Genomic DNA, 15,101 nt, shown 5'->3' with positions numbered 1-15,101 from the left:
GGAGATACTCCAGATGTTTGGAAGGTATGTGTAGAGTAGAATAGTGAGGTCTTGTTAACTGTGTGATGTGTCATAAAGCACTCAACTCTGATTCTTGATCTGCTCATGTGAAAAATGGCACAATTCTGACAAGCCATTGGATTTTATAAAATATAATTTGAGGGACCAAGTACATTTTTGATACATAATATTGGATTCCTACATGTTAAAAATATAAACTATAATAATCGATGTATTTTCAACAAAAGAAATGAAGGGTATGGAGCATTGATAGAAGTTTGCTTAATTGCATTTTCTGCCATTATTAATTCCTTCCCAGTTACTTAGCATAACGTAAAGAAATGATAACTTAGTGTTAAGTGAACTTTCAAAGCCAAATATCTCTACCATTAGTAACTTACAAAGATAATCTATAATCAGAAATATTTCAGTCTGAGTTTTACAAATGATAGAAAACATAATTTGATAACATAAATTTAAATCATTACCTGTAATGAGTCTGAATTCTTTTCTGACCTATTTATTCTTACAATTATGTACTCTCACCTACTTTCAAATGCACATAATAATTTTAGCAAGGTTTAAGAAGGAGTAAAATATTCTTGGGTTACTACCAGAAAGAGATTCAAGGCCCAGGCAAAGCTGGCCCTTTAGATTTGTTGTCCTTATGGCCAGAAATTAACATGCATTCTCTCAGGATCACTGCAATAAAGAAGCCCCAAGGATTATACTTATCAAAAGGAGTCAGTACAGCATTGGGGTTCAGAGAGCTAGCTCTGCAGTCTCAATTATCAGCTCCCACATATTAGCTGTATGATTTCAGTTTCCTCATCTGGATAACAATAGTTCCTGCCTTACAGGGCTGCTGTGAGTATTACAGGAGGCAATGCATATAAAATGCTTAGCACAGTGCCATATTCTGTATATTGTGATAAAGTCAATAGAGAAAGTACAGATTTCTAAAGAGCTCAGGACTGTTTTAGAATTTGGCAATATAAAATAGACAAGATACATTAAGTTTGAAGCTTAGAATGTATTGACCCAGAAGCCACCTTTGTTTAGTAAAGCTATGCTCTAAACATCAGAACAGTTTATACTACCTGGCATTTCAATTGATTAGAGTGAATTTGCTTAAGGTGCCCCCTCCTTTCTTGATCAATGACTGTATAACATCATGGTATTTTATGTGTAAAACTCATTTTCATGAAACTTAGGTAGATTATGCATTCAAGGCAGGTTTGTCAATTTGTTGTTCCTTCTAAATTACCATTAACTGGCTACTTAATTGTACTCAGTTTGTATTTTCTTGAAAGCATTAAAAAAAATCACTTCTAGTCTCATCCAAGCAACCATATGTCCATAGTATGAGTAAAGCACACCCACAGCTGATGTTTAAGCTAATGAAATGAGAAATGTATTACATATCAGCTTTGAGTAGTTCATTTATGCTGTTAGAGTGAAAAAGTAGTAGTTTCCATCTGTACTTCAGAAATTAAACATTTGCTTCTGAAAGATTTTATTTTAATTGGAGCTAATATTAGTTTATTATCAAAAGGCCTCTAGAGGAGTTAAAATGTAATCATGTAGCAATAATGAAAAGGCTATGTTTTATTTTCCTTAAAATACTCTAAATCTTTCTCACATTATCTCACATGGCAGTGAAAACTAGACCCTTGCATGATTTTTTGTTTGTCTTTTTTTTAGCCAAGATCTACACAGGAAGATGATGGTAGTAGTTTCACTCTTCTAGAGACAGTATACTGTAACAGATTGAAGGCTTTGATAGGGAGAGCTTAAGTATTATTGTGTACAAATGTATTGTGTACATTTGTTTGGTAGATGAGAAGAACTCTTTTTAGTGAGTGTTTAGATAGGATGAATTTAAGGTATTATGAAAGATTTAGATAGAATTTTTAAGAGGCAGTTGGATACAGAGTTCTAGAATTCAGGGAAAAAATCTAGATTAGAGCTGTGCTTTGGGATTCACATCCATATAAATGGAAGCTGTGGGTTGGGACTTCTTTCCTAGGTGAGGTAGTATGAGTTAGCTCTCTCATTGCCTTTGATATCCCATCCATTGAAAGTGAGACAGTGGTGTCATGGAATCTCACTATAGAATATTATTATCCAAAGAGGTTTCTGTGATAATAGAAATGTTCAGTATCTCCATCTCAAAACAGTAGTCAACCCAGCCACATGTGTCAACAGCACTTGAAATATGTGATTGAGGGACTGGATTTTAAGTTTTAGTTAATTTTAATGAATTTAATTTTAAATAGCCACACATGACCAGGTAACACTTTTTATTATACGTAAAGAATGGACAGAAGAAAGGCCAGGGTAGATGCTCCTGACAGATGTAGGAGTTAAGAAGTAGGGTATAAATAATATATTTTAGTAGGTAAAAGAAAGAGGGGACTAAATAAAGTTTTAGTGCCCAATATCACCAACATTTCCCTATATCAAAAACATAGATAGGATTGTAAGAGATGATATGCAATACATGCAGACAGAGATTTGGATATAGGAAAAATAATATTTATCAATATTTTTGTGTAAGATAAAGTACTTCTTATCTTCTAGTGGTAGAATCATTGCTCTAAAAATTAATCTCTTCTAATTTTGCATCTTCACATAGGGCAGAGGCTTCCTAAATATAATATTGTAGTAAAGAGTATAGAGACTTTTTCAATAGAACATAGTATAGTAGTTAAGAGTGTAGACTGTACATCCTGGCAGTGTGAGTTCATATCTCTGTTTTGCAGAACTACCCTGGGCAAGATTCCTCATTTTTCATTGTCTTTACCATTCAACTAAGTTTTAACCCCAGATTAACAAGGGTATTTTTTTTAGCATTTAAATCACAGCCCACATTTACAAAAGTGCCTTGAATCTAGTGAAGAGTTAATGAATGTTACTATCATTAACCTTTAAAGTAAACTTAAGAGAAATTTTTGAGAGTACTTTGAAATCTTAATTTAAAAAAGGGCAATCTATAGATTGACCATATTAACGGATGCATCCTTAGACTCCTTCAATATTATGTTATTTTGGAAATTTTTGCATATGATTATCTATTTCTTTACATTTTTTTATGTTTTTATTTTTTTGGCTTCATAGAGATAATTGACAAATAAAAATTGTATATATTTAAGATGTAAAACATGATATATTAATATATATGTACATTGTGAAAAGATTGTCACGATCAAGATAAATAACATGTTCATCACCTCACATTATTACTTTTTTTTTTGTAGTAGTAAGAACACTTAAGATCTACTGTCAGCAAATTTTAACTACTCTAATATAGTAGTATTAACTATAGTTACTATACTGTACCTTGGAACTCCAGAACTCATTTATCCTGCATAACTGAAACTTTGTACCCTTTGGCTAACATCTCTTCATTTCCCCTACCTCCTAGCCATTGGCAACCACCATTCCACTCTTTGCTTCTATGACTTCAACTTAAATTCTACATATGACTGTGATCATGCTGTATTTATATCCATATGGTTTTCCATAGTGGCTATATCAATTTGCATTTCACCAACAGTATAAAAGTATTACCTTTTCTCTTCTTCCTCGCCAACACTTGTTATCATTTGCCTTTTTGATAATAACCATACTAACAAGTATGAGGTATATGATTTGCATTTTCTTGATATTTAATGGTGTTGAGCACCTTTTCATATACCTGTTGGCCATCTGTATGTCTTTCCTAGAAAAATGTTTATTCACTCTGCTCATTTGATTATTAGGTTATTATTATTATTTGTTTTTAAAATAATTCTTGTATAAATTGTTGTATCAATTCTTAATATATTTTGGATATTAGCCCTTTACCAGATATGTGGTTTGCAGATATTTTCTCCCATTATATAGGTTCTCTTCACTTTGCCAATTGTTTCCTTTCTATGCATTTTTTTAGTTTAATTCAATCCCACTTGTATATTTTCACTTTTGTTACCTGTTATTTAGTGTAATTTCCAAAAAAAAAACATTGCTGAGACCAATGTCAATTATGCCAAGTAGTAGTTTTCCAGTGTTCTAGTAATTTTATGGTTTCAAGTCATATGTTTAAGTCTTCATGCTGTGATATAAGGGTCCAGTTCCATCTTTTTGCATTTGGATATCCAGTTATCCCAGAACCACATACTGAAGACAATATCCACGCCTCATTGTGTGCTCTTGGCACCTTTGTCACAGATTAAACTGGAGATGCATGGGCCTATTTTTGGCTTTCTATTCTATTTCATTGGTCTATGTGTTTGGTTTTATGCTAGAAGCATACTGTTTTATTTTGATCTAATTATTACCAGGTAAAATTGGTATATGTTAGTTTCAGGTATACAACATAATAATATTTGTATACACTAAAGAGTCCAGTTACCATTCATCATCATACAATTGGCCTTCACCTTTTTCATACACCCATCATCCCCTTCTCCTCTGATAACCACCAATCTGTTCTCTTTATTAGTTTTGTTTTGCTTTTTTTGTTTATGTGTTTTGTTTTATATAGATTCCACATGTAAGTGAAATCATAAAGTATTTGTCCTTCTCTGACTTATTTCACTTCACATAATAACCTCCAGGCCCATCTATGTTTTGGGGAATGACAAGGTTTCATTCTTTTTTTATGTCTGAGTAATATTCAATTGTGTGTGTGTGTGTGTGTGCATGTACATGCGCGCGCGCACACACACACACAAGCTCATTGCCTTTTCTTTATCCGTTATCTATCAGTGAACAATTAGGTTGCTTTCATATTGTGGCTATCGTAAATAATACTGCAATGAACATATATCTTTTTGAATTAGTGGTCTCATTTTCTTTGGGTAAATATTCTCTGCCAATTTTTTCATTTGTTAAATTATTTTTATTTCTTTAAATGCTTATTTATTTTGACAGAAAGAGAAATCTAGAGTGAGTGGGGGAGCAGCAGAGAGAGAGGGAAAGAGAGAATCCCAAGCAGGCTCCATGCTATCAGACATGGGGCTTGATCTCACAAACGGTGAGATCATGACCTAGGCTGAAACCAAGAGTCAGACGCTTAACCGGCTGAGCCACCCAGATACCCCTCTGCCCACTTATTAATTACACTGTTTTTTTTGGTGTTGAGTTGTATGAGTTGTTTATGTCATTTATATATTAACCCCTAATTAAATACATCATTTGCCAATATTTTCTCTCATTTAGTAGGTTTCTTTTTCATTTTATTGATATCCTTTGCTGGCCAGAAACTTTTTAATTTTATGTAGTCCTACTTATTTATTTTTTCTCTTGTTGGCTTTGCTTTTGAAGTAAAATTCAAAAATGCAACCTGAAGACCACTATCAAAGAGCTTACTGCCTATGTTTTCCTTTTTTGGTAAATATAAAACATTTAAAATATAAATATTAGACAACACACTACTGCAAGCATTAGACCAAGTAAGAAATCAAATAGTAAATCAAAATGTGTCTCAAAACAATAGAAAAAGAAAACACAATATTCTAATATCTATGGGATGTAGCAAAAGCAGATATTAGAGTGAAATTTATGCTGTAAATTCTTAAGAAAAAAAGTTGAAATAAATAACTTAACAATATGCACAGGAACTACAAAAAGAATAAACTTAGCTGAAATTTAGTAGAGGAAGGAAATAACAAGGAATAAAAAAGTTAGAAACAAATAAAATAGAGACCAGAATAAATAATGAAATAACATTGAGAGCGATGACCATTTGTTGCAAAAAATAAAGAAAATTGGCCATGCTTTTACTGCATTAGCTAAGAAAGAGTAAGAGAGAGAGAGAGAGAGAGAAGACTCGAAAACCAAAATGAGAAATGGAAGAGAAAACAATACAACAGATAACCACAGAAATACATAGTGTGATAACAGATTACTATAAACAATTATTTACTAACAACTTGGGTAATTCAGAAAAAAAAATACATAATTCCTAAAAATGCGCAAGTTACCAAGATTGAATCATGAATTCTGAATCCAAGAAACAGGAAATCTTCTTAGACCAATAACAAGAATGAAAATTGAATTAGGAATCAAAAATCTCCCAGCACAGAAAATCCCAAGACCACATGATTTCATTGGTGAATCCTATTAAACATCAAAAAAAAAAAAAAAATGTTAATGACAGTCTTTACCAAAATCTTACAAATAATGGAATAGAGGGAACACATTCAAAATCATTACTACCCTGATACCAAAGTAATACAAAAACCATACAAGAACAAAAAGTCTGGTTTGTCCCAGATAAGTATTGCTACTCTTACTTTCTTTTGACATTCATTTAAATGATAAATGTTTCTCCAACCTCTCACTTTCAATCTGCAAGTGTCTTTAGGTCTAAAATGAGTCTCCTATAGGTAGCGTATAGATGGGTCTTATTTTTTTGTTTTTTGTTTTTAAGAAGATAGAAGTTTATTGAATAGGAGCACAGGAGCAGCAGGCAGAATGGCAGAGGAAAGGCTACCTGCTGGGTCTTGTTTTGTTTTGTTTTGTTTTGTTTTTTTAAATCCATTCTGACACCCTTTGTCTTTTAATTGGAGTACTTAGTCCATTTACATATAAAGTAATTTTGATAGATATATATTTATTCCCATTTTATTATGTGTTTTGTTGTTATTTCTGGATATTTTCTCTGATCCTTTCTTGTCTTTGTCACTTTTGGTTTCTCTTTTGCACTCAGAGTCCCCTTTAATATTTCTTGCAGGGCTTGTTTAGTGGTCACTAACTCCTTTAGTTTTGTTTGGGAAACTCTTTATCTCTCCTTCTGATCTGAGTGATTGCCTTGCTGTACAGAGTATTCTTGACTGCAGATTTTCCCCATTCAGCACTTTGAATATATCATGCCACTCCCTTCTGCTTGCCAAGTTTTTGTTGAGAAATCTCTAGCTAGCCTTATAGGTCTTCCCTTGTAAGTTAAGGACTTCTTTTGTCTTGCTGATTTTAAGATTTGTTTTTCTTTATCACTATATTTTTCTAATTCAATTACAATAAATCTTGATGTTGACCTGCTTTTGTTGATTTCCATGGGAGTTCTCTGTGCCTCTTGGATTTGAGTGTCTGTTTCCTTCCCCAAATTAGGTTTTCAGCTATAATTTCCTCAAATAAACCTGCCCCCTTTACTTTCTCTTCTTCTGGGACTCCTATAATGAGAATGTTATTACTTTTGATTGAGTCACTGATTTCCCTAAGTCTATTCTCGTGTTGTATAATTCTTCTTTCTCTCTTTGGTTCAGCTTCATTATTTCCATTATTTTTCTTGTTTTATTTTGTTTGTTTTTGGTTTTGTTCCTGAGAGAGTGAGTAGGGTAGGGGCAGACAGCAAAGAGAAAAGGAGAGAATCTTAAGAAGACTCCATGCAGAATGCAGAGACCTACGTGAGGCCTGTGAGATAATGAACTGAGCTGAAATCAAGAGGCAGATGCTCAACTGACTGAGCTACCCAGGAACCCCATTATTTTGTTTTCTATGTCATTAATTCATTCCTCTGCTTTTTCCAGCCTGCCATTCATTGCATCAAACCTGTTTCCAATCTTGTTTATTGTATTCTTCTTTGGTTTTTAAAACTTTTTTTTTTATTTCTGTTGTAAGGTTCTCACTGATGTAGTCTATTTTCTCAAACCCAGTGAGCATCCTTACAATTGTTGCTTTAAATTCTCCATCAGGCATGTTACTTATATCTGTTTCATTTAGATCTCTGGCCATGGCCTTACCTTATTCTTTCATTTATGATAAATTCCTCCATCTTGGCATTTTTCAAAGTCTCTGCCTTCTTCTATGTGTTAGAAAATCCAGTTATGTCTCCTGCTCCTGAAAGTATGAAGAAGAGATCATGTAGTGTCCGAGGCCTGGAGCTTCAGGGAGTGTCTCCAGTGTGTGCTTCATGAGTTCAACTATTGTATTTTGGCTGTTTTATCCTTCAGACCAGTCACTGCAGAGACTCCCTTTGCCTTCTCTGGGCAGTGTTTCATCCCTGGCCTAAATGTGGTGTGTTTGAACTAGGTTTGCTCTAGTCTGCTTATGAAATGAGGCCTGGCACCAACTCCAGCAGAACTGAGACCCTGCAGATTTCTCTGGTTGGGAGATATGTTGTGGGTAGGGGCTTGTGCTGGTCTTCTGAGGGGGGGCCCACCACACTGGGACTGAGGCAAGGTGGACTGAGAAGGGCAGTCCTGACAGAGCACAGGAGGGTGGGACTTCATGTAAGTAGGTTAGGCAACCAGCATTTGGGCTGAAATGCTGTGCTGCCTCCCACAGGTGGCTCTGTGTTTATGCTGAGGAGAGGGAGAGAGAAATGGCACAGGCCAGCTCCCCTGTTCCCAGCGAGGCATCTCTCTAAATGCTGCCTCTCCAAGACACACTAAGAGTGAATAATCTCCCCATTGTGTGTCTCAGACATTCTTTGGATCACAGTTCCGTGCTATCTGCCCCTGGGTTGTTTGCCTGCCTTCTCTCCAGGAGCAAGGCAGCGCCCTCCAGGCTCTATCCCAGCCAAGCTCCCTGACCTTTAAAACTCCAGGCTTTAAGTCCTACTGTTAGCAAGAACTCACAAAATTCAGCCGCTTTCATTTTCTAAGCCAATAGCTCTGGGAAAATGTTCTCCTTGTTCTCCTTGTGTGTTCCCTGTCTGCTTCTCTCTCTCTCTCTCTCTCTCTCTCTCTCTCTCTCTCTCTCCCTCTCCACCTTCTCTGCAACAGGGCTCCCTCCCTTCCACAGTGCTGTAATCTGTTTCTCACCATAAACCGCATCTCTGTACTTCTTACCTTTTTTGATATGGGCACCTCTCTGTTTAATTGTGGAATTTGTTCTGTCAGTCTTCCGGCCAATTTCTGGGTTATTTAGGATGATTTGTTAGTTATCTAGTGGTGTTCATTGGACAATACAAGCCTAGGGTCTTCCAACTGGGCCTCCATCTTGGGGAATTCTGATGACTTCTTTGGTTCTGCTTATGTTTACTTAGGAGTTTTATGGTTTCAGGTCTTACATTTAAGTCTTTAATGCATTTGGAGTAAACTTTGTGTATGGTGTAAGAGAGTGGTCCAGCTTCATTCTTTTGCATGTAGGTGTCCAGTTTTCCCAGCATATTTTCCCATGTATATTCTTGGCTCCTTTGTTAGAAATTAATTGATCATATATGTATGAGTTTTTCTGGGCTCTCTATTCTATTCCATTGATCTATTGTCTGTTTTTATGCCAATACCATGCTGTTTTGATGATTATAGCTTTGTATTATAGTTTGAAGTCATGGAATGTGACATCTTCATATTTGTTCCTTTTTCTCAAGATTATTTTGGCTATTCAGGGTCTTTTGTGGTTCCATACAAATTTTAGAAATATTTTTTCTAGTTCTGTGAAAAATGTCATTGAAATTTTGATTGAATTTGCATTGTATCTCTAGATTGTTTTAGATAGTATGTCTATTTTAACAATATTCTTGAAATTCATGAGTTTGGATTATCTTTCCATTTATTTGTGTCATCTTAAATTTCATCAATGTCTTACAGTTGTCAGTGTATAAGCCTTTCACCTCTTTGATTAAATTTATCCCTAGGCATTTTATTCTTTTTGGTGCTATTATAAATAGGGTTGTTTTATTAATTTTTTCTTTCTGCTAGTTCATTATTAACGTGGAGAAATGGAACAGATTTTTGTCTATTGATTTTGTGTCCTATAGCTTTACTAAAATTGATTAGTTTTAACATTTTTGGTGGAGACTTTAGGGTTTCCTACGTATGGTGTCAAGTCATCTTCAAAGAGTGACAATTTTACTTCTTCCTTATGAATTTGGGAGTCTTTTATTTCTTATTCTTCTCTGATTATTTTGGCTAGGATTTTGAATAATATGTTGAGGGAAAGTGGTAAGAGTGGGCATCCACGTCTTATTACTAGTCTTAGAGGAAAAGCTTTCAGCTTTTAATCATTGAGTATGTTTACTGTGGGTTTTTCATATATGAACTTTATTATATTGATGTATGTTTCATCTATACCCATTTTGTGAAGGGTTTTATGATAAGTTTTGAATTTTATCAAATGCTTTTTGTGTATTATTGGAGATGATCTTGATTTTTATTAATGAAATGTGTCCCATAGATATTGAAAATTTTTAAATTTTTTCCATGTTTTTATTTATTTTTGAGACAGAGAGAGACAGAGCATGAGCAGGAGAGAGACAGGGAGACACAGAATCTGAAGCAGGCTCCAGGCTCTGAGCTGTCAGCACAGAGCCTGACACGGGGCTTGAACTCACGGACTGTGAGATCATGACCTGAGCTGAAGTTAGTCGCTCAACCAACTGAGCCACCCAGGCACCCTGATATTGAATTTTTATATTTACATTTATTAATATCAATGTATTTTTTTAATTTATACTTTTATTTCTTCATTAATTCACTGACTGTTCTTTAGGATGTTGTTTAATATCTACATATTTGTGATTTTTCCAGTTGTCTTTTTGCAATTGAGGAAATTTGAATTTCATATCATGGTGTCAAAGAGTTTATTGATATGATTTCATTCTTCTTAAACTGATTAAAACTTGTTTTGTGGCCTAACATGTGATCCATCTTGAAGAATGTTCCGTGTGCATGTAAGAAGAATGTATATCTCCTGCTATTGGATAGAATGTTTGTATATATCTGTTAGGTCCATCTGGTCTAATATGCTGTTTAGCACTGTTTTATTGATTGATTGATTGATTGATTGATTGTCTGGATGATTTATCCATCTATGTAAGTAGGGTTATTAAAGTCCCCTACTATTAATGTATGGCTGTCAATGTCTCCCTTTAAGGTTTTTAATATTTGCTTTATATATTTAGGTGTTCCTTATTGGTGCAGAAATATTTACAAATGTTATATCCTCTTGTTGGACTGACTTTATATAACAGCCATTTATTTATTTATGTATTTATTTATTATTTTTTGTCTTCTATTACAGTTTTTGTTTTGAAGTCTATTTTGACTGATCTAAGTATAGTTACACCAGCTTTCCTTTTGTTTCCATTTGCATAGAATACCTTTTTCCATCCCTTCATTTTTAGTCTGTTTTTCCTTAGGTCTGTTTTTAATCTCTTGTGGGTAGCATGCAGTTGTATTGTTTTCTCATCCTTTTAGCACTCTTTGATTGGAGAATTTATTCCATTAACACTTAAAGTAATTAAGTATGTACTTATTGTAATGTGATTAATTGTTTTCTGGATGTTTTTATAGTTCCTCTTTGTTCCTTTCTTCTCTTGCTCTCTTCCATTGTAGTTTGGTGACTCTCATGTCTTGTTTACATTCCTTACTCTTTGCCTTTAATGTATCTAATATAGGTTTTTGCTTTGTAGTTACCATGAGGTTCGCATATAACAAGCTATATATATATATATATATATATATATATATATATATATATATAAAAGAACCTATACATATATATGTGTGGGTGTGTATATATATGAATCTATTTGGGGTTGATAGAAACTTAGGATGCATTTTAATCCTCTGTATTTTTACTCCCCCCCACCAACACATTTTATGTTTTTGATATCACAGTTTACATTTTCAAATTTTGTACCTCCCTTAACTAATTACTATAGTTACAGTTAATTTTATTACTTTTGTCTTTAATTTTCATACTACCTTTATAAATGGTTAATTCACTACCTTTACTAAATATTCACCTTTATCAGCGATAGTTTTACTTTCATATGTTTTCTTGTTATTCGTTAAGTGACCTCTCTTTTCTGCCTCAAGAAGTCCCTTTAACATTTCTTATAATGCCAGTTTAATGGTGAACTCCTTTAGCTTTTGGCTGTCTGGAAAATTCTTTATCTCTCTATCAATTCTGAATGTAAGCCTTTCTGGGTAGATTATTCTTATTTGAAAGCTTTTTCCCTTCAGCACTTTGAATATATCATACTATTTCCTTCTGGCCTGCAATGTTTTTGCTAAAAAATCAGCTGATAGTCACATGGGGATTGCCTTATATATAACAAGTTGTTTCTCTCTTGCTGCTTTAAGATTCTCTCTTAATCTTTAACTTCTGACATTTTACTTATAATGTGTTTGGTGTTGGTCCCTTTGGATTTATATTCTTTGGAATCCTCTGTGCTTCCAGGGCCTGGATATCTCTTTCCTTTCCCAAGATAGGTAAATTTTCTGACATTATTTCTTCAAATTCAATTTCTGCCTGTTTCTCCCTCTCTTTTCCTTCTGGGCCCCCTGTAATGCAAATATTATTCTGCTTGATGTTGTCCCACAGGTCTCTTAAGCTATCTTTACTTTTTTTTTTCATTTTGTTGCACTTTTGATGTGAGTTCCACTGCCCCATCTTTCAGATTATTGATCCATTCTCGTCCTTCTTCTAATCTACTGCTGAATTCCTCTAATATAATCTTTCAGCTCAGTTATTGTATTCTTTTGCTCTGTGACCTCTTTATGGTACCTACTTATATGTTTTATGCCTTTGTTGAAGTTTTTATTGTGTTAATTCATTCTTCTTTATCTTTATAAATTTGGTGAACATCACAATTACTTTGAACTCTTTATCACGTACATTATTTATCTCTGTTTCATTAAGGTCTTTTTCTGAGGTTTCATCCTGTTCTTTTGTTTCAAACATATTCCTCTGTTTCCCCATTTTGTTTCACCCTTTGTGTTTGTTTCTATATATCATGTGAAATAGTGACTTCTCTCAGCACTGAAGCAGTGGCTTTGTGTAGGAGTTCAACTTTGCCCTTGCTTTGGTTGTGTCTTGAACCTTTGTGATTGCCTAAGTAACCTGATTTTGTTGTTGTTTTTGGATTATATATTCTTGATAGGTTCCAATTTTTGAGGATGTGCCAAGACACATCCTCAGTGTATCAAAAGAGAGTGATCTCAGTCAGCACCTGGTTTCAGCTGATTGGAAGCCAAATCCTTAGGCAGCAGCTTTTAATGTATGTACATATACATAATCCTGTGGGACCACAATTGGTCCCTAGCTGACTCCTAGCTGACTTCCACGCTAGGAAATCGAGAGGTGTCCCTTGGTTTACAGTTGCAATATTTGGAGTTCAGATGAGTGTATAAGCTCCTTTCTGGAGGCACCTGTAAGCTTGGGTGAGGCCAAAAGATGCAAATCCCAGGGCTTTTAGTGAACCTATGAAAGAGTGGTTGGGGACAGGGTATATCTGCAGTTTTCACATTGTTGGAGAAGAGTGCTTGGGTGGGCACACCCTTGGCTTTAGTGAGGCTGTGTTTGCCCACACCCCCCTGTGCTAGCAAGCTAGAGAGAGAGAATAAATATGGTATTATCAGCACCTCCATCCCCAGAGAACATACCAACTTGTCCCTGCACCTCTGGCAGATGTCTTAAGATTAGCAAATAAATCTCCTTCACTTATCACCCAGCACCTCTTATCTCTCTAATGTAGATCCTAGGTGTTGAGGTGCCTGATATGGAGCACAAACTCCTTACTCCTTAGGGAGAATCTCTGGATTCAAGAAATTTCCTCCCTATTGTGTGGGTTGGATATTGGGAAGACTGCATCTCTGCCTCTCCTACGTCTCGTGATATGGTCCTTTAATCCATTGTTGTGGAGACAACTGTTAACTTAGTTTTCAGTTCTTTTTCAGTGGGAATTATTCCACATATACCTACAGATTTGGTGCCCATGAGAGAAAGTGAATTCAGGGTCTTCCTATACCACCATCTTGGAACCCCCGCCTTTTGACGAATGGGAAAATATCTTAACAAAAGAAAGTTTATTGTTTTTTTTATTATTTCTATGAGATAGAGTTATTACCTTTAATTACATTTTCCTATATTTAGCAACTCAAGTGATTTCTTTCTTTGAATATCTTCATGTTTATAATTTCAACTGTTAACACACCAATTCTTTTTGGTACTTTCTTGAGGCTTATATTGGATAGGATGAGAAATGATTATATGGTCCCAGGCTGGGTAGAAAAAAAGTGACATAAAGGAGAAAGATAATCTTTGAAAATATTTCTATAAAAATGTGGTTTATTGTCTTTGATTCTGTTTACTTTTCAGAGATCCAAAATTATCCTGACAAAATATTTGGTCTCTTTACATTAAAAAATAATTAAAATTCTATTAATCAAATATTTATTTAAAAATATCTCATATTTTTTATGAAACTCCAGAAATCTGAAAATACAAATAGAACAATCTTATCTTTCTTATTAATTTTAACAGCAATTCCTGAGTTTGTAACACAAGTGAATGTTGCCTTGGAAGCCTTAAGTAAAAACTCTTTGGATGTATTTGATGATGATCAATTTGTGGACATCTCAAAGAAGATCTATGATACAATCCACGATATCAGATGTTCAGTCATGATGATTCGGGTAAGTTTGCTTTGCTTCCCATTCAATTATTGTAATGCCCTTCACCATCTGGAATGCTTGGAATGATGGCAAGAAATATTTTATCTCTATTTCATAATGTCAATGCCGAAATCCATTAGAACTTTAGAAATTCGTATGTATCCCTGAAGTCAAATCTACTGTCACAAACAACACTTTCACTATGTATTTGGTTATAACTTATGCAAATGAGCACATTTAACTGCTGTGTGTGCAGAAATGATAGGATTCCTTGTGTGCAGAATTCACTGAGGTGTCACATAGCATGATCAGAAGCCAAGGAAAAATACATAAAATAATTTGCTTTCTTTTCTTGAATGGAAAGGAAAGGATCTTTCTCATTACTGTGTTAAAATTGGTAGGAAAATGCGTCTGTTTAAAACAGGTTGTTTCTATGGTCAAACCCTCTCATACTAGATTATAGATTCAGAATATTCTGTAAGAAATCTCACTTGGTAAAAAAAAAAAAAAAGAAAGAAAAGAAATCTCACTTGGAGCTGCCAGGAACAATAAACACATGAACTGTCCCAATCTAGGAGTTGTCTGTTTGGGGAAATATATGCCATCTTATTAAGGGCAAAAATGAGTTGTTTATCGTGGGCATACTGCATACACAGAGGCCAGGATTATTTATTTGGTTTTACTCAAATATTAATGTGGAGTATTTTTTTAATTTTTATTTAAAAAACAGTGGAGGTTTTCTGGAAAATGCAAATGTAAAGATACAGGGGT

The 15,101-nt window shown here is 34.4% G+C and overlaps 1 protein-coding gene across 1 annotated transcript in view; it reads left to right on the top strand.

Annotated features, from left to right (window-relative positions):
• Nucleotides 1-15,101, top strand: part of CTNNA3 (catenin alpha 3) — a 1,798,979-nt gene that overhangs the window by 1,446,708 nt on the left and 337,170 nt on the right. The window contains exon 14 of the mRNA XM_047826392.1: nucleotides 14,200-14,351. Within this exon, the coding sequence (XP_047682348.1) occupies nucleotides 14,200-14,351 (152 nt within the window). The remainder of the gene's footprint in view (nucleotides 1-14,199; nucleotides 14,352-15,101) is intronic.

Source organism: Prionailurus viverrinus, chromosome D2 (genome assembly GCF_022837055.1).
Source record: "Prionailurus viverrinus isolate Anna chromosome D2, UM_Priviv_1.0, whole genome shotgun sequence".
NCBI classification, from domain to species: Eukaryota; Metazoa; Chordata; class Mammalia; order Carnivora; family Felidae; genus Prionailurus; species Prionailurus viverrinus.
This window is presented reverse-complemented; position numbering and strand designations above follow the sequence as displayed.